The sequence below is a fragment of the Anolis sagrei genome, chromosome X (genome assembly GCF_037176765.1).
Source record: "Anolis sagrei isolate rAnoSag1 chromosome X, rAnoSag1.mat, whole genome shotgun sequence".
Taxonomy (NCBI): Eukaryota; Metazoa; Chordata; class Lepidosauria; order Squamata; family Dactyloidae; genus Anolis; species Anolis sagrei.
The window spans coordinates 30688694-30709323 of record NC_090034.1 but is presented as its reverse complement, the minus strand read 5'-3'; the positions used below and the strand labels follow the sequence as shown (position 1 = coordinate 30709323).

Genomic DNA, 20630 nt, shown 5'->3' with positions numbered 1-20630 from the left:
AAAAGCAATGCATAAATAAATAAGTATAAAGCTGATAAAATATATGGAGAACAAGCAGCTAAATAGTTTTAGACCAAAAACGGGCAACAGTGACTGCATTGTCTGTAGCTTGAAACAGTTCTTCCTCTGTGCATGAGGCAGGGCATGGTGGGCAAGCATACAGGTGCTGAGTTGTTTGTTCCGCTCCACAGTTGCACCAGGTGGAGGATTCTTCTAGGAAGTGCCTTTTTGTCAGGTTGTCCTTTGATCTGCCCACTCCATTTCTGAGTCTGTTCAGGGACTTCCATGTTGCCCACTCTTGCTTTGCTCCTGGAGGAAGACCCTCGTGGGGGCCATCCAGTTGAAACTGGCTGATTTTGCTCCCCTTGGGGATATTTTTGCTGCTGCTGGAGGAACATTAAGAGGAATGGTGGTTCTCGTGAAACTTTCCCTTGATTTTCCCTGATGGGAGGAGGCTGATAGCCATGCAGTGGGTGGCTTTCACAGTGTTCAACCTTATTTCTCTCGCGTTGGCTGCAACTTCCCATCGCACATCGGGGGGGGGGGGCAATGCCTGCTACCTTATAGAGTATCGGCAGGTGTAGGTTTAAGACATCCTGTGATTATTCTACATCTCATTCACCTGCTTTGCGTGGGTAGACATGTGCCAAACAGGGCAGCCTTACTCAGCAGTTGAGTCAGACAAGGTCCGGGCAGATGTTCTTTCTAATTTTGGGTCTGCACCCCATGCGCTATTAGTAAGTTTCTGCAGGACTTTATTGCGTGTGGCTCCTTTGTGCTTGGTGTTTGCCAAGTGTTTCCTAAATGTTAGTTTTGATCTAAGGTGATGTCGAGATATTTAGAGTGGGAACAGTGTTTGAGCCCTTGGCCTTCCCAGGTAACTTTCAATTTCCCGTTGGCTTCACAATTACTTAGGTTGAAAGCACACACTTGTGTCTTAGCAGAGTTAGGCTTCAGGTGGTTATATTTGAACTAGCTGGAGAGATTTTTCAGGGCATTAATAAGTTGGTTTTCAACTGTTTCTAAATCTTTTACTTGTGTTGTTAGGCCAAGGTCACCAGGGTGTATAAAGCTTTTTGCGAGTGGTGGTTGTGGCTGATCTGGTTTGCCCCCTTCTTGCTTTCAGTGGCGCGTCAGGGTTAGGCCTCTCTAGAGCGCTCTAAATCACTGCTCACATTTATGGCCTTTGGGCCTGCCCAACCAAAGCAAACTCTGCCTTTTGTACAGGATGACACACTTTTGTCCCCAGGAGAGAAAACAGCAGTGCGAGCCAATCTTTTATTCAACCTCATGAGTAAACTCATAGAAACCAATTGAGAAATCTCAATAAAAGACCCTTTATGGCAGGTCACTATCTTTAAAGAAAAGGAGCCAGCTCTTTCCTAGCTCATTGCATTTCTTCTCAAATGTCAGAGAATGCCGGATTGGTTCCAACATTCGGGTTGATTTTGTATCCAGGTGAGAAGCTTCAAAGAACTGAAGCAGTGAGAACATCTGAAACTGCCAGGTATGATTAGTTTGAGTGGAGCATTTCTAAGTAATTTTCTTGGACTCAGAATTCCCCAGCTGGCAGGGCCACTGAGTATACAGACTTCAGCATTCCCACTGTTGGGAATGCATCGTTTCTAAGCGTTGTTTTCCATCACTGTTCAGTGGCCGCGACAGCCCCGGTGCCGTCTGGGATTTGGTGGCACAGGCTTTTAGACAGGGATTGGATCGTACAGAAGAGGAACTTCATAGCAAACTGTGTCCAGACAGCAAAGGGGAACTCGATGCAGGAGTCAATTGGGGAGGAGTTCTACTGATTTTCTCTATGACATGTTGAATGCATTTATTTGCAAGCTGTTAAGTTGCCCAGTTAACCAACATAGTCTCCTGCCGTCCGGACAGGGTCTGCATGAAAAAGTCGTCTCAAGAACGGTTTGCGCTGAAAATCCTTCTTGATCGCCCCAAAGCTAGAAATGAGGTACGTCATGCTTGGGAAACAGTTTATCACTTAGCATGGCCTTTTGTGTCTCTCCTTCTGTTCCTTGCTATCCTGAAACAACGGACAAAGTCAATTCCATAGACTCCCCAAGGCAACTCCAGGATAAGTGTGGGAGTCTTGCAAGAACAGGCAAGGAACGACCATATTTCGTTGCATAATAGTCACACTTTTCCCTTTTTTTCCATCAAAAAAGGTGTGCGACTCTTATGCGAGGATAAAAAACTGACTTTGTTTTTCTCTTTTTGCCTTGCCTCTGAAAGGAGAGGAGGAGAAACAGCTCCATTTCTATTTTTTTTTCTTTTCCCAACTGTAGAGTCATTTGGGGCTGATTTTCCCTTCTTTCTCCAAAAGCAAGGCAGTTTAAAAACTATAAAATGGAAGTCTCTGAAGCTCCACTCTTCTCTTCTTCCGGGGTCTTAAGGAAATTAACAAAACCTGGAATGGAGCTCGTTGGAGGAAGGGGGGAAGATCTAATTTCCAGAGACCTCAATTTCAGTTTTTTTAAACTGCCATAAGGCCGTGGAGGAAGGAGAAAGGAGAGAGGAGTGGAGCTCCAGAGGCTTCCATTTCATAGTTTTTAAACTGCCTTGCCTTCGGGTGCGAGTATTATGTGAAGAAAAAAAATACAATTTTTGACACCCCAAAATGGTGGGTACAAGGAAACACTAGTCGGCATGGGCCACGGTCACTATTTTTCCCTTCCTCACTAGGTCCGACTTCACATGATGTGTGCCATGCATCCCAACATTGTCCAGATAATCGAAGTCTACGCTAACAGTGTGCAGTTCCCTCATGAGTCCAGTCCAAGGTAGGGCTGCAGGGGGCGGCTTTGACGGGGCAATGCCTTTTCCATGCTTTGCAGAGGATCCTAGCTGCATGTTTCAGGCCACTTTTTGGGCTATTCCATACAGTTTTTGCCAGCGTGTTTTGTCATTCCTTTCCAATTCCAATTCCATCTTTAGTGGAGTTCAGAGTGCTCATTGATTGCAGGTGAATTATAAACCCCAGTACCTACAACTCCAAAATGTCCAGGCCAGTTCCCCTCACAACACACCAGTATTCAAATTTGGGCATATTGGGTATGCATGCCAAGTTTGGTCCATATCCATCCTTGTTTGGGTTCATAGTGTGCTCTGGATGTAGGTGAACTACAATTCCTATAAATTCATCTAAAGCCCTCCAGTATGTTTTGTTGCTCATAGTGGTTCTGTGTGCCAAGTTAGTTCCAGGTCCATCATTCAGAGTGCTCTTAGATTGCAGGTGAACTATACATCCCAGGACCTACAACTCCTATAAATTATGGTCATATTCAATGCATCCTCCTGGCTGATGATCTTAACTGGGGCTTTCTTTTGGGGTAGAGCTTATATTACAAATGTCCTGAAAAAAGCAGGCTAGGGCTTAGTTTCAGGAAAATTCCTGCACCGGCAACTCCTCATTTGCAAATATCTCCTTTTCTTCCTGCCACACCTCAGGGCTATGCCGTAATACAATGGAGATTGCCTTCCAAAAGTCTAGGTCAGGAAAAACAGATTCTTTATCCTTCCTAATCCTAAATTAGATTTATATAAGCAAAGCCTGTCCCCGCTTGCTGGGATGTTGGCGGCGATAGCATCATTTTTTATTTATATCTTGGGTTTTCCTTCCTTTCTTTCTTTCTTTCTTTCTTTCATTTAACAAACCAGAATGCTTTTAAAACAGGGCCCGGCTCCTCATTGTAATGGAGATGATGGAAGGAGGTGAACTCTTCCACCGAATCAGCCAACACCGGCACTTTACCGAGAAGCAAGCAAGCCAAGTAACAAAGCAGGCAAGCCAGATCGTCTTTGGATGGAGAAACATACATGTTCCATATGTTGTAAATGGTCTAGGTCAGGGGTCCTCAAACTAAGGCCCAGGGGCCAGATTTAGCCCTCCAAGGTCATTTACCTGGCCCTCGCTCAGGGTCAACCTAAGTCTGAAACGACCTGAAAGCACACAACAACAATAATCCTATCTCATCAGCCAAAAGCAGGGCCACACTTCCCTTTGAAATACTAATAAGTTTATATTTGTTAAAAAATAGTTCATTTTAATTATTGCATTGTTTATAAGTGTTTCTTTGCACTACAAATTAGATGTGTGCAGTGTGCATAGGAATTCATTCATGGTTTTTTTTCAAATTATAATCCGACCCTCCTACAGTTTGAGGAACTGTGACCTGGCCCTCTGTTTTAAAAGTTTGAGGACCCCTGGTCTAGGTTGTTAGGCTGACTTCCAGCTACGTATTTTGAAAATGAGTTGAAAAAAATATCCACATTGGGAAAGCATGTTTTGAATTAATTGTAGAGAGAGCTTATTGTTGAAAGCCCATGTTATGCAGCTTCTTCAACACTCGTTCGGTTGGTTTGTCTTGGACAACATTGGTTTAAATATGACATTGGTGAATCAAAAAGTTTTGCCTCCTGCATCATAAAAATGTTATGAATGGAGCTGTAACAGCAGAAGTTGCCCCAGATCATAGCCTGGACTGTCCTCTGTCAAAACTATCCTTCAGCATAGCCACCATCAATTTGTACACATTTGTGCTGTCGTTTAACCCAGACATCAAAACAATTTTGGAAAAAATCAGGGTTTTTCTTCGTGACCCAGGATTTCAAAGCTGTTTTAACGTCATTCAAGTCATTGAATCTGAAACCACATAGGTTGTCTTTCAGAGGTCCACACAGGTCAAAGCCAGAAGGGGTGAAATCATAAATATTCTTCAAGCAATGATGGATTTCCTTAGGTGCACAGCCTTCTTTGGACAGAAATGCAATGAGGACTCTTTCTTTTAGCTTCAGATTCATGGTTTTAATCAGTCAGTCGGAAAAGAAAAGACCCTATCAGTAGAGTAAGGTTATCTCTATAATATCTTGCATAGATAGTCCAGTAGCTGGGAAAGAAAGAAAAGTTAGAGCGAAGTAGGCACTACTTTTTGACCCACCATCATACAAGTGAGGAATAACAGATCCAGCAGCCAGGCATGATTTATTTCATGTTATGGTGATGGAAATATTCCTATAGACCTAACTGTGCATTTTAGTTTGACTTGATGTGCGAAAAAAAAATTGGCATTTTGATTTCTGTTGTTGTTGTACTGCAGGATGACAAAACAGAATCCTTAAGGCTGAGCATCTGTAATCATGATACTGGCTTGCAATGTCTTGTTTTTGCTATCTTTGCAGCAGCTATGGTGTTTGGATGTATTTAATCTACCTACCTGCCTTCGTTGTTGAAGCCTTGCCCAGAACTATGTCAGGGTTTGCACCGCACATAATCACCTAAGTCTGTTACAGAAAGGGCTGTGTTGTGATGCAACCACGGGACTGGAAATCTAGTTTGTGAGCTGGATTAACACTTTGGGTCCGGAAGCAAAGCAGGAGTTGGGGTCAACTGTGTTGTAGAAGGCCTTGTATCAGTTTGAAAAGAAAGTGATGTGTAGTTGACAGGAAGATTGGGTGCTTCCTCATTCACCTGCTGTTCTGACTTCCTTGTGCCCTCTTTTCAGATAGCTTTGGCTTTGCAGCACTGTCATTCATTGAACATTGCGCATCGAGACCTCAAGCCCGAGAACCTGCTTTTCAAGGACAATTCTTTGGTAAGATGGACATGTCATAATCAAACTCTGGCTAAATCAGGAGGTGAAAGGTAGCCTTTGCTAGCCTCTTGTACTGTTCGCTGGCCTTCGCATTTTCCTGTCTATCCAAGAACATACAGCTGCCTTCTCGCCTTCAGTCTTTTAACCAAGAGCCATTTTTTTGAATCCTTTATTTCATCACATGCTACTTGCATGACCCACCTCCTTTTTTCATCAAAAAAGGGAGGTGCGACTATTATGCAAGGAAAACAAATCTACCTTTGATTCTCGGGTTTCTGGCTTTTAAAAAATTAATCCCTTCTGAAAGGAGAGGAGGAGGGATGATCCAACCTCAAACAAACAGCTTTGTTTCTGTTGTTTTTTAAAACTGCAGAGCCATTTGGGGCTTATTCTCCCTTCCTTCCTTCTGTCTCTGTTGGCAAGGCAGTTTGAAAACTATAAAATGAAGGTCTCTGGAAGCCACAGTGGCGCAATGGGTTAAACCCTTGTGCTGCTGGACCACTGACCTGAAGATTGTAAGTTTGAATCCGCAAGGTGGGGTGAGCTTCCGTCTGTCAGCTCCAGCTCCTGCCAATCTACCAGTTCAAATACATGCAAATATTAGTAGATAAATAGGTACCGTTTTGGTGGGAAAAGGCAAAGAGACACTCCAAGCAATCCTGTTGTCCACACAACCAGGAGGTGACAACACAGGTTCCTTGGCTTGAAAATTGAGAAAAAAGCACTTCTCCAGAGCCAGAGATGAGCACCACCTCTAGAAGCTGGGAATGAAAGTAGAAACCTCTGCTGTTGTTTGAGTTTGTGTGTCTCATTGTATATGATTGTAAAGGCACTGAATGTTTGCCTATGTATGTAAATGCTGTACTCTACTCCAAGTCCCCTAGGGGAAAATTCGGAATATAAATAAAGTGTATTATTATTATCACTCTTCCTTCCTCAAATGCCTTAAGGTGTAAGGGAAGTGGACGACATCCTTCTAAGGCAATTTACAAAATCTGAAATGTAGCTCTTTGGAGGAAGGGGGGAAGAGCCAAGTTCAAGAGACGTCAATTTCAGGTTTTTAAAGATGCCTTAAGAAGGAAGGGGGGAGCGGAGCTCCAGAGATCTCAATTTCATAGTTTTTAAACTGTCTTGTCTTTGAAGAAAGAAAGAAAGAAAGATAGAAAGATAGATGAAGGGAAGGAAGGAAGGAAGGAAAGAAGAAAGGGGTGATCTGCCCCAAATGGCTCTGCAACTATTATGTGAGGAACAGAAACATGCCAATTTTGTCACCCAGAAAATGGGGCTGTGATTATTTCATGCTGGCGACTGTTATGTGATGAAATGCAGACAGGGGCATAAATGAGCAGCAACTAACTTCTGGTGTATCTATTCTTTTCTGCTTTAGGATGCTCCGGTGAAGCTCTGTGACTTTGGCTTTGCCAAGGTGGACCAGGGAGACCTGATGACGCCACAGTTTACTCCATATTACGTGGCACCTCAGGTAAGAGATGAGGGCGTACCAGGTCAATTTTTCTCGTACTTCTATCCTTCCAGAGCTAGCAGGATAAAGTTGCTTTGCCTCCTGTCCTGAAGCTGAAATCTTACTTCATTTGTATGGTTTCTCTATTCTTTAAAATTCACCTTTCTTTCCCTTCTATCCTGTCAGGTACTCGAGGCACAGAGAAGGCATCAGAAGGAGAAGTCTGGCATTATCCCTACCTCACCAACACCCTACACATATAATAAGGTACGTTCTACACCTATTTACTTATTTTTATTTATTTCGTGTCAAAAGCATTGCATACATAAGTTTAAAACTAGTAGAAATAGAAGGAGCACAAGCAGCTATATGATTTTTGACCAGAACCAGGCAACAGTGACCATATTGTCTTTAGCATTAAACAGTTCTTCCTCTGACCTCACAACCTCTGAGGATGGCTGCCATAGATGCAGCCGAAACGTCAGGAGAGAATGCTTCTGGAACATAGCCATACAGCCCGAAAAAAACCTACAACAGCCCAGTGATTCTGGCCATGAAAGCCAACAATACAGTTCTTCCTCTGTGCATGAGGGCAGGGCATGATGGGCAAGCATACAGATGCAGAGTTGTTTCTTCTGCTCCACAGTCACACAAGGTGGAGGAATCTTCTAGGTAGTGCCATTTTGCCAGGTTGTCTTTAGATCTGCCCACTCCACTTCTGAGTCTGTTCAGGGACTTTTAAGTTGATAATTCTTGGTTTGCCCCGGCTGAAGACCCTCGTGGGGAGCCATCCTGTTGGGATTTCCTGGTTTAGCTGCCCAAAGGGATGCTCTTGCTGTTGCTGGGGGAACATTAAGGGAAGTGGTGACTCTCATAAACCTTTCCCTTGATTTGAGTCTACTGGGAGAAGGCTGATAGCCATGCAGAGAATGTCTTTCACAGTGTTCAACCTTATTTCTCTCACAGTTAGCAGCAACTTCCTGTCGCACATCGGGGGGGGGGGGTAATGCCAGCTACCTTACAGAATCTATCAACAGGTGTACATTTAAGACATTTTGTGATTATTCTACATGTCTCGTTCAGTGTTATAGTTATTTGCTTTGCATGAACAGACTTATGCCAAACAGGGTGAGCATACTAAGCAGTCAAGACAGACAAGGCCAGGGCTGATGTTCTTAATAATTTTGGGTCTGTACCCCATGCACTGCCAGTTAAGTTTCCGTAGGATGTAATTGCATTTGGCTACTTTGTGCTTAGTGTTCGCACAGTGTTTCCTAAATGTTAGTGTTCGATCTAAGGTGACACCGAGATATTTAGGGTGGGAACAGTGTTTGAACTCTTGGCCTTCCCAGGTAACTCTCAATTTCCTTTTGGCTTCACGGTTGCATAGGTGGAAAGCACACACTTGTGTCTTGGCAGGGTTAGGCTTCAGGTGGTTATCTTTGCAGTAGCTGGAGAGATCTTTCAGGGCATTAATAAGTTGGTTCTCAACTGTTTCACAGTCTTTTGCTTGTGTTGTTAGGCTAAGGTCATCAGTGTATATAAAGTTCTTTGTGAGTGATGGCTGTGGCTGATCGTTAGTAAAGGTGTTAAACAAGGTTGGTGCAAGAGCACTACCTTGAGGTAGACCATTCTTTTGCCTCCTTCATCTAGCTTTCATGCCCTGAAACTCCATATAGAAGCTGTGGTTTTCTAGGAGCGTCTGGACAGTTTTTGTGAAATCATAGTCCCAAGTAATATGGTAGACTTTATGCAGGTACTTTTCTTATCCCAACAATACTAAAATGGAATGACTTCCGGGTGGATGGCATGGTGGCAGGACGGGCACTGTGAGAGCTCTCTGGTGCCATCGCCTTCGCGACCGGGTAGAGCCTGCATAAGGCTCCCTCCGTCAGGTGGGCAAGATCTGACAGACTGCTAAACCCACAGGGCACCATCCGATGGTCTAGGAGACCCCCTCCCCTCAAGGGCGAGGGTCCACGGACCCGGGAATCTTGGTGCCCGCAGGGCAAGCGGGTCGCTGAAGAGACAAGCGCCGGCAACACAGCCAGCTTACTGCCAACCTCTTCCACTCTCAAACAAAAAGAAAGAAATCCACTGTGCAAAAGTAAGTACTAAAAAAGAATCTCTATTTGAAGATCGCTTAGCTTCCTGGAAACTATAAAAGAAAGAGAGAAACAACTACCCCCACGGGGGAAAGAAATTAAATAAGCAAATAATTTGGAAAAGACCCTGAATTGAATCAATTATTATCTCCAAAATAAGAAAGAAAATTAATGGAGGCAAGAAGCGATTTCCTATAATATATATATATATATATATACATAAAGATAAAGTCTGATAGAGGGGGAGAAAGACAAAGAAAGACAAAGAGACATTTTGGAAAAATATTGACCTTGACTGAAGAATTGTTTTGTCTACACTCCCTCCTCTCTCAAAACAAACTCGGAATAGAGTCTATGTGGCTAGAGAGTCACCTAAGACGAATGGTGACAGGAAACAGGAAGAAGTAACCAAGAGAAGGAGCGACCATAGAAAACAGGAAGCAGGAAATAAGAAGATAGAGGGACCGAGTCTGAAGACACAAGCATTGAAACCATAGAGCGGATGCCTAGACAACACGGAATTTGGATTATAAATGAAGCATAAATAAAAGTTACTTAAAAATAAAAGCCACATACATATATATATACATATTGAAAAGTTAATAAAGATATACATACAGAAAACGGATACGGAGCCAAGCATAGGAGTAAGATCGGGAGACGGAGACGACGATCTGAAAGCCGGATGGGGGACAAATCGGCGAAAAGGAACGGCGGCGGCGGTGATGAGCGGGAGACGACGGGATCGGCGGGGATGGAGGGACAATGGGGAGTGAAAGATGGAGGACGGAGGACAACAAGGACAACAAAGAACTGAACATCGGGCAGCGGAGAGACGACAGCGACGACAGTGGAAAGCAGATGGAGTGAAAGAAGGACGACAGACGGAGGAGATCCAGAGGAACGGAGGAGAACAGTGAAGACAAAACGGGCGAACGAGTGCAGAAGAAGAAATAGGCTATTAATTTAAGATAAAAAGAAGAAGATTGAACGAAGACCTTGAGAACACTTGCATAGTATTTGATGAATTCATTGAATTAAAGCTATTAATTAAAGAATTAATTGGGGAGAAAAATACAAAAAAAAATCAAAATCAAGCTCACTAAGTCTATCAAGTTAACCACAAGAAATAAATTACTGCAATCTTCAAACCTGAATTAATAAACACAGCAAAATAAACATAGAATTCTATCATAAACCCATTCCACCGTGTTTTAAAAATATATATACATCAAATATTAAATTAAATTAACGTGTACATCTCTGATTATATATCTGAACTGAACAATATATATTAAATATATACCTAAAGATACACTTAAATATATATTCAACCAAGAAATTCATCAATTGAATATAAATTACAGTAAAATAAAATGGCGACACCAAAGACAAAGCCAAAAAAGGAAGAACCAAAACTACCACAAAGAAGAAATTCTCTCCCTGACAATCCAAATCTAAAGGATATATTGAAGGAAATACCAAGACTGTCTGAAAGCCAAAAAGCAGCTCAAGAAAATCAAACAAAATTTCAAGAAAAAATGTTGGAGATGAAAAATGAAATTACCACAGAATTAAGTGAAATGAAAAAAAATTACAATTCACTCCAACTTGACATTAACGAAATCAGACAAGATGAACAAAAATTAAAACAATGACAAGATACACTACAGACAAAAGTAGACAACTTAGAGGCTGCCTGTAGCAAATTGGAAGCAAGGCAAGAAAAGCTAGAACAAAAAGAGACAGAATTTCAATTACGATTTAGGAACATAGAAGAAGAGCCAAAAGAAATTATAAGAAGTAAAATTTGTAAGATAATAGCTGACTTACTGGAAGCCACGGAAGAAGAGATATCGGACGATATCGAGAAATCATACAGAATAATGACAAATTATGCTAAAAAACATAAAGTAGCCCGCGATATTATAGTACACTTCGCCAGAAGAAGCTTGAGGAGAGAAATACTGAGGGAAAACAAAAAGAATCCCCAGTTCTACAATGGAAAAAAATTCTCATTCTGAAATAATACCCAGTCAGCACATTATTGAAGAGAAAGAAATATATGTTCTTAGCAGAAGACCTAAAGAAAAACCAAATTCGCTTTCGATGGGAAAGATCGGAAGGAATGATGATTACATATAAAGAGGAAAGAATTTGGGTAACATCAGAAGAGAAAGCAAAAAATTTCCATAAAAAGCTGATGAGAGACCTAGAAAGAGACAAGTCGCCAGATGACCTGAATAGCAGAGACCCGAAAAAAGCAAGATTCCTCTCCCTGACCTTGACGATGACCCTGACCCCAAACCCCCCCAAGCCGGACATAGACCGTTTGGACGAAACCAAATAAATAAAAATTAAATGATGCAATTAAAGTGTTGGAGTGTTAATATTAATGGACTGAACTCCCCACAAAAACGAAATAAAGTGTTTAATCAAATAAGAAAAGGGAAATTTGACTTAGTAGCGCTCCAAGAAACCCATATAAATCAAAAACAAATCTCACACTTAATGCAAAAAAATATAGGGATAGAATTTTACTCCGCCGCAAAAGAGAAGAAAAGAGGAGTAGTGATTTATGCCAACCCAAGATTAGATCCCAAATTAGCCTTTAAAGACGAGGAAGGAAGAATGGTCGGAATAAGCTTTAGAGAAAGCGGTCAAAATGTGCTTTTCTGTAATATATATGCCCCTAATGGGCCTAAAACAAAGTTTATTAAGGACCTAAGAGAAAATCTCCTCAACCAGAATTATGATAGTCTCATTATAGCAGGCGATTTCAATGGAGTATTAGAAGCAAAAATAGACAAATCCAAAAAGAAAAAGAAGAGCCAAGGGAATAAAATGAACCAATTACCTCAAAAATTTCTAAACTTGAAACAAAAATTTGACTTGATTGATCTTTGGAGAAAATTGCATCCAAAAGAAATGGACTATACCTTTTTCTCAGACCGCCATCAATCATGGTCTAGAATTGACATGATTTGGGCCTCAAATACAATACTCACAAAAATGGCAAAAATTAAAATTCAACCAAGAACAATATCAGACCACTGCCCCATAGAATTCACACTCAATGAAACAAAAAGAGCTTACAGATGGAGACTAAATGATAATCTTATAAAATCTGAAGAAGACATAAACAAAAATAAAGAAATATTAAAGGAGTACTTCCAAATTAATCTATCCCAAGAGGTATCATTACAAACAATTTGGGATGCCAGTAAGGTAGTAATGAGAGGGCACTTTATCCAACAAAATGCAAACAAACAGAGATTGAAGAGACAAAAAATGGAAAAGGTGACCCAACAGATAAACATGCTGGAGGGGAAACTAAAACAGAACCCAATGGACAAAAAAATAAACAAGATTTGAAATTTTGGCATACCCAAAGAGAGAAATTAGAAACAGAACAATTAGCTAAACAGCTCAAATTTATTAAACAAAGAGACTTTCAACATGCGAACAAACCCGGACGTTGGCTCTCTAGGAAGATCCAACAGAAAAAACAGAGACAAATAATAACAGAAATAGAAACAGAGGGCAAACACTTTACAAACAATCAAGACATTATGAAGCAATTTCACAAATACTATCAAAAACTTTACGCCAAAGATCCAATAAAAAAAAGAGGAGGTCATGCTCTTTTTGAGTAAACAAAACTTACCGAAAATTACAGACCAACAAAGATTAAATTTGAACAAAGAAGTAACTGAGGAAGAAATTAAGAATGCAATTAAGAAAATGGATGGAAATAAAGCACCGGGCCCAGATGGCTTTACAGCCACTTATTACAAAGTTATGAAAGACGAATTGACCCCACACTTACAAAAACTAATGAATGGGATTTTACATGAGCAAAATAAAATACCAGAATCATGGAAAGCAGCCCATATTACAATGATACACAAAGAAAACCAAGACCCACGAGACGTTAAGAATTATAGGCCTATTTCACTCCTGAACACAGATTACAAAATCTTTGCGAGTATTCTTGCAGAAAGGCTAAAGACCTTTCTAAATGAATGGGTGAAAGAAGAACAATCAGGCTTCCTCCCAAACAGGCAGATCAAAGACAATGTGAGAATTAGATTAAATACAATTGAATCCTGCGAAAAACACAATCAGGAAGAATTAGCTTTACTCAGTTTAGATGCTGAAAAAGCATTTGACAATTTGAATTGGGATTATCTAAAATTGTTAATGAAAGAAATGGACTTCGGATACCAATTTACAAATGCCATAGACGCAATATATGATACCCAAGAGGCTAAAATGTTGATAAATTTGCAAGAGTCAAGAAGTATAAAAATAACTAAGGGTACAAGACAGGGATGCCCATTGTCACCCCTCTTATTCATAATGGCAATAGAGACTTTATTAAATAATATAAGAAATGATCCGGAACTAAGAGGTATCAGAATTAATAAGGAAAATTACAAAGTAAGAGCATATGCAGATGACATAATCTGTATTATCAACAACCCAATAGAAAATATCTCAAAATGGCTGAACAAAATTGAACAATATGGGAGAGTAGCAGGATTGAAAATAAATAAGAAAAAGACAATGGTATTGACAAAAAACCTTTCAAAAAAGAAAAAAGAAGAACTCGCAAACATAACGGAGTTCCAAGTAGTAGAGAAAATAAAGTACTTGGGTATAACATTGACAGCCAAAAATTCTCAATTAATGAAAAATAACTACGAACAAAAATGGAAAGAAATAAGAAAAGAACTGGACAATTGGAAAAACTTTAAATTATCTTTATTAGGCCGAATTTCGACAATCAAAATCAACATACTTCCAAAAATGCTATTCCTCTTTCAATCCCTGCCAATAATTAGAAACATGAATATATTTAATACATGAAATAAGGATATTTCAAAATTTATATGGCAAGGGAAGAAACCGAGAATAAAGCGACTTATTTTGATAGATGAGAAAAAAAGAGGTGGTCTTGGGTTACCAGACCTAAGAACATACTATGAAGCATGTGGACTCGGCTGGATTAAAGACTGGACTACTTTAAAAAGAAGAAATGTACTGACATTAGAAGGGGCTGACTTAAGACGGGGATGGCATGCCTATTTGTGGTACGATAAAATTAAGATTGAAAAAAAATTCACTAATCATTACATCAGAGCTGGCCTAATTAAAATTTGGGAAAAATACAAAAGAAGATTTTACATCAATACGCCACTATGGCTATCCCCCCTAGAAGCATTCCAGCGGAGAGAACTTGGCTGGGAAAGTTGGCCCACTTACAAAGTGTTATTAAGGTTAGAAAGAGGGAAATATGAATTAAAAGGAGAAAAAGAGATCAAAGAAATTTTCAGTACCCTATCATGGCTAAACTACAGACAAATTTTAGACTGCTATAAAACTGATAAAGAATTAAATTTTGGAACCAAAGAAGGATTCTGGGACACTATCATGAGGACAAACAACAAAACAATCACAAAAATTTACAAAAAATTACTAGAATGGTCAACAGAAACAGCAAATAAAAGAATCAATGATTAAATGGGCGCAAAATATAGGCCATCAAATTCGAATAGATCAATGGGAGAAGATCTGGAATCAGAAAATGAAATACACCTATTCTTACAATCTAAAAGAAAATCAAGTTAAGATGATACATAGGTGGTACATCACACCACAAAAGATCTCAAAGTTCCACAAAAATCATCCGATAGATGTTGGAAATGCGATCAACACATAGGATCCTTCTACCACATGTGGTGGTCATGCCCAAAAGCAAAAAATTTTTGGAATATAATTTATTTTAATATACAAAAGATACTTGACATAAAAATGAGAAAAGAACCAGAGTTCTTCTTGCTGGGAATGTACGATATTATAGGAGACAAAAATAAAGACATCATCTTTAACTACCTAATTACAGCAGCCAGGATTGTCTATGCCAAGAGTTGGAGGCAGAAAGAAATACCACAAATAGAAGAATGGCAAAGTAAAATACTAGAAATAATGAACATGGATGAGTTAACATACTGGCTAACATCGAATGAAGGAAAACCGAAAAAACACACAAACTGGGACTTGGTGAAAAACTATTTCAAGCAACAAAAAATAGAGGTCATTTCTTGATCCTCAACAACATAGAATACAAATAACTGTACCACAGGAAAGCATACTGGATTATTTAAAATGAAAGACTTTTTCTTTTTGTCTTTTCATTTTTTCTTTTTCTCTACCATGTTTTTAGATTTTGCAAAATAAATTAGAAGATCTTCAAAGAACAGATGGAAATCCACCCCCTCTTTTTTTTTTGTTGATGTTAAATTTTTAATTTTTATTTGGTACTCCTATTCTTACCCTCCCCCCATTATTTTTTTCTTCTCCCCCCCCTCCCCACAATGCCCTATCTCCACTATTATTTCCTACTTTTCTATCTCCTCCACAATTATTCCCCCACTTTCCTTGTATTTACACTAAAACGCAATAAAAATGATTTTTTTTTAAAAAAATACTAAAACGGAATGAGATAGAACCTGGCAGAATTTCGCATTGTGGCCACAAGAGGGCAGAAGGCGCCCTTTTTTTTTTTGTTTGTTAAGAGAAGCAATGTTTTTGGAGCAAAAGTTTCATTTCATGCCCAGTAAAGTATTAATGCAAAGCTGGGTGAAAATTGCTGGAAGAAACATTAACAACCTCAGATATGCAGATGACACCACTTTGATGGCCGAAAGTGAGGAGGAGCTGATGAGCCTTCTAATCAAGGTGAAAGAAGAAAGCGCAAAAGCCGGGTTGCAGCTAAACATAAAAAAACCAAAATTATGGCAACAAGAATGACAACTGGAAAATAGAGGAAGAAAATGTGGAGGCCGTGACAGACTTTGTATTTCTAGGTGCAAAGATTACTGCAGATGCAGACTGTAGCCAGGAAATCAGAAGACGCTTACTTCTTGGGAGGAGAGCAATGTCCAATCTCGATAAAATAGTAAAGAGTAGAGACATCACACTGGCAATAAAGATCCGCATAGTCAAAGCCATGGTATTCCCTGTAGTAACCTACGGGTGTGAGAGCTGGACCTTAGGGAAGGCTGAGCGAAGGAAGATCGATGCTTTTGAGCTGTGGTGTTGGAGGAAAGTTCTGAGAGTGCCTTGGACTGCGAGAAGATCCAACCAGTCCATCCTCCAGGAAATAAAGCCTGACTGCTCACTGGAGGGAAAGATAGTAGAGGCAAAGATGAAATATTTTGGCCACATCATGAGAAGAAAGGAAAGCCTAGAGAAGACAATTATGCTGGGGAAAGTGGAAGGTAAAAGGAAGAGGGGCCGACCAAGGGCGAGATGGATGGATGGCATCCTTGAAGTGACTGGACTGACCTTGAAGGAGCTGGGGGTGGTGACAGCCGACAGGGAGCTCTGGCGTGGGCTGGTCCATGAGGTCACGAAGAATCGGAGACGACTGAACGAATGAACAACAACAAAGTATTAACTGTGCCTCCTGAGCATTTGCCCACCCCAGCATACATCATGCCCATCTATATCTCTTTTGCATCCATCATCTTTCTTGTATATATTAAGCATATCAGAAATAGAATGTCTGCTTTGATAATCTGGATTATATCGCAGTGTAGAAGGGGCCTTATATTATCCAGTTCAAAGCAGAGAAATCTGGGATCGGATCCTGAGGTGTGGGGCAGTGTGAATCTAGCCAGTCGGCCCTACAGTATAAGGTGTTAGTTTTGACCTTTAAATCCCTACATGATTTCGGTCCTTACATTCAGGATTGCCTTCTCCCATACAATCTGTCCTTTAGGATACTGTGGTCTTCTGGCGGCCACTGACTCCAATTTAAGACCCAACTGAAGACCTTTCTCTTCCGACAGGTCTACCCAATCAACTCTGGATCATATATTTTGAATTTACATTTTATTACCGCTATAGGTTGATTTTGTATTCTGTGTTTGGTGTGTTTTTAAATGATGTGGTTTTGTTGATGCGTTTTATTTTGTATGTATTTTATGGTCATATGTTTTGACTCTTGTATCCTGCTTCAGGCCATTAGGAGAGGCAGGTAACAAATAAATATAATCATATTTTCATTATGTTTTGTTTTATTTATTTTATTTTTATTTTTTGCTATTTTGATTATTAAGCTATAGTTATGTTGTGTTATATATCGAATGTGTCTTGTCCTGATGTAAACTGTTTGTATGGATTTTTTTTGGCATTGAATGTTTGCCCTATTTGTTGGAAACTGCCCTGAGTCCCTTTGGGGAGATCGGGTGGTTTATAAATAAATATTCTTATTATCTGAAACACAACAAGATGAGTCCACAGCAGACAAGATTATTCTGCTGGCTGTTGAATTGGATCACACGTCGGACACTTCCCAAGTGTCTAGGACTGTGTGATGTATCTGCGAATAATGCGTTCAGATCCCAGTAAGGTGGCCTTCTGTAGCTGTCAGATGGTAATTTTGTCAGCGCTGATTGTGTTTTAAGTGCAGGCCAAGGTCTTTAGGCACTGCACCCAGTGTGTCGATCACCACTGGGACCACCTTGACTGGCTTGTGCCAGAGTCTTTGCAGTTCGATCTTTAAATCCTCATATCGTGTCAGCTTTTCCAGTTGTTTCTCTTCAATCCTTCTGTCATCTGGGATTGCAACATCAACGATCCATAACATGATCGTGAGGTCAGGAGTATTGTGCTCCAAAACTCTGTCAGTCTGAATTCGTGAATAATAATAATAATAATAATAATAATAATAATAATAATAAGTGCTCTGTCACATCCCCCCGACAACCTTGTGCTCCATACATCCTACATAGTCCTCTTTGTCCTTCCCTCCAGAGCTGTGACTTATGGTCCTTGGGCGTCATTATCTACGTGATGCTATGTGGTTACCCACCTTTCTACTCCAAGCACCACAGTCGGACAATTCCCAAGGACATGAGGAAGAAGATCATGACGGGGAGCTTTGAGTTTCCCGAAGAAGAGTGGAGCCAGATCTCTGAAATGGCAAAAGACATTGTGCGCAAGTAAGTTGTCTTATATTAATGTTGGATCCCTATATGTTTAGATGATGCCTTTAAATCAGTGCTTCTCTGCCTTTTTGGCACTTTGGACTTTGACTTCCACAAAGGCCAGGCATTGTGGCCAATGCTGATGGATTCTGGGAGTTGAAGTCCAAAGGTTGAGAGCAATCTGTGGGTGCACCTTTAAAGACAGCAGCAATGGAGTCCCATCTTTCCAGAGAATATTGTGTGCCTTTACTGATCCCAGCCTTCAGGGTTTCCCTTTAGCATCATTTTAAACAGAAAGGGGCTTTTCCCGGGCTTCAGACCATGAGAAAAGCATGCCTTGATCATGGATCAGGTGTGAAGGGTTAGACATTACTTGTTGTGGGGAAGAGGTGGGGACCAATACATCATTTTTATGATATGGGAAAGCAGAACTGAACTGCACTGAGCTCTGATGGGTGTGTTGCTCTGATCTGCCCATCCTAGCGCCATGCGGGCTTTGGCCCCAAGGGTTGCCCACTTCCTGGAGGGTCGGAGAGGCCTGTGCCCATTTGCTAGCAGACCCTCAGCATTTTGGGAGCAGGATTTACAGGTATTAGTGGCCAGGCCACATTCCAAGATTTCTCTAAAAATTAGGAGGAACTATTTAGTGTTTTGCTTTGGGCAGAAAAATAACTTGGGGCCGTCCCGATTGGGCAGAAGGAATGGATGCTGCCTCTCCATAGGAGCCTTGTGGTGCGGTCACATTCCACGCCAGCAAAGAGAAGCAGGAAGAAATGGAGCCAAATTCAGCATGGACCTCAATGCGTCCTAGAAGCTGTATCTGTTGGAAGCGGCATTTGAACAAAAAAGAGTCATTGTAACGGATGGGCTTATGATGGGCTTTCTTGTTGTTGCTCACCTCTTAGGCTACTGAAAGTTAAGCCCGAGGAACGACTGACCATTGAAGGTGTCCTGGACCATCCCTGGCTGAACTCCACCGAGGCTCTGGATAACGTCTTGCCCTCGGCGCAGCTCATGATGGACAAGGTTTATGCCATTTCATTTTCTTTGCTTAGTGTAAGCTTTGAGGAAAGATGGGGCCTGCCTTTCACCAGGTTGAGTTGTTGGATCTTGCTCTGACCCAGAGTGGCTTTCTAGGTCTCAGGGAAGGAGAGGAGTTTCCTGTCACTGGCTGAATCGGCCCTTTGAGTGTCATGGTCCAATTGCAAGGGTATATGGCAGTCTTATCATAAAAGGAAGGGGATGCCTGTGTAGAACAGTATTTCCATCATAGCTGACAGGCAGAAAATAATGCCACTGTGCCTTTTCTTCTGTGAACCTTTCCCAATTTTGTGAGGAGGGGCCTCTGGTGCCGCAGCAGACAGGGCTGCACCTGACCCAAGCCAAGCAGTTGGGGGATTGGCACTGGGACAAGCAGCATGGCCACATTGCCAAACCCTCAGCAGTGCCAGCTCAGGAGGGAATCATTGGGTGCCAACAAGAGGGTGTTGGGCGTTGTGGCCCAAGGTAAGAAAGGTCCTGAGCCGGGCATTTTGCGAAAACGGCCATCTTATTCCTATAAACAGAATAATAGATAAGATGGGAAACAAAAATTGGGTTAAGATACTAGGATTATATAATAAATTGAAACAAGGAAAATATGAAGAATGTATAGGTAAGGAGAGCATGATGGAAGACATAATCAAAAAAGCACAGACTTCAGAGAAAGGGCTGGTTGGAGTAATATACAAAGGGATGGTCAAAGATGAGGAATATAAGAACATTATGAGATAAATGACCAAAAGAGGGCATACTTACAAGACAAATAATAGAGGACTTAAGAAAAGAGGCTAGGAAAAGCAAAATACAGAAGTACAAAGAAATAGAAAGGAGATTTATATGGAAACAGTATTGTCCCACAGCATAACTATCAAATATGATTAGCGGTAAAAGATCAGCATGTTGGCACTGTGGATTAAGCAAAGGATGGCATGCTCACATGTGGCAAAAATGTCCAAAGGTAAAAATGTCCAAAGACTGAATACAACTAAGCTATATTAGATAAGTGAGTGGATAATATAGAATGGAGGAAGTGGGAGACAATGGAAGAGGCTGGCGAAATGTGGTTATAGATAAATGACGTGTATGTATTAAATGTACAAATCTACTTACAAAACAAAATATAATATCAATTTAATTCTTTTTAAAAGAATTTTGTGAGAACAAGCCCTTGAGCAAGAAAAATCTGCAACCCATAAAATTCCATTCAAGATCCCTTCATAGCCCAAAGGGCTCCTCCTTTTTACTTATCTTTGGATTACTCCCATTGTCCCCAGACAACCTATCCTCTGGTGCCACTGGCTGGAGAAACCTGGGATGCCCACCAAAGTGTTCCTGCCAAGATTTTGCTTTTCAGAGGAAGCTGCCTTTCCCTTCCTCTCCTCCTTCCTATGGGTTCTGGCGTGCAATAATTTTCAAC

At 40.8% G+C, this 20630-nt stretch overlaps 1 protein-coding gene across 2 annotated transcripts in view; it reads left to right on the top strand.

Annotated features, from left to right (window-relative positions):
• The window catches only part of MAPKAPK5 (MAPK activated protein kinase 5), a 39333-nt gene that overhangs the window by 11130 nt on the left and 7573 nt on the right, over window positions 1-20630 (top strand). For both annotated transcript variants that reach the window (XM_060786065.2, XM_060786064.2), the window contains exons 3-10: window positions 1891-1966; window positions 2698-2795; window positions 3689-3797; window positions 5517-5606; window positions 6994-7089; window positions 7255-7335; window positions 18000-18187; window positions 19078-19198. In XM_060786065.2, coding sequence (XP_060642048.1) covers window positions 1891-1966; window positions 2698-2795; window positions 3689-3797; window positions 5517-5606; window positions 6994-7089; window positions 7255-7335; window positions 18000-18187; window positions 19078-19198 — 859 coding nt within the window. The remainder of the gene's footprint in view (window positions 1-1890; window positions 1967-2697; window positions 2796-3688; window positions 3798-5516; window positions 5607-6993; window positions 7090-7254; window positions 7336-17999; window positions 18188-19077; window positions 19199-20630) is intronic.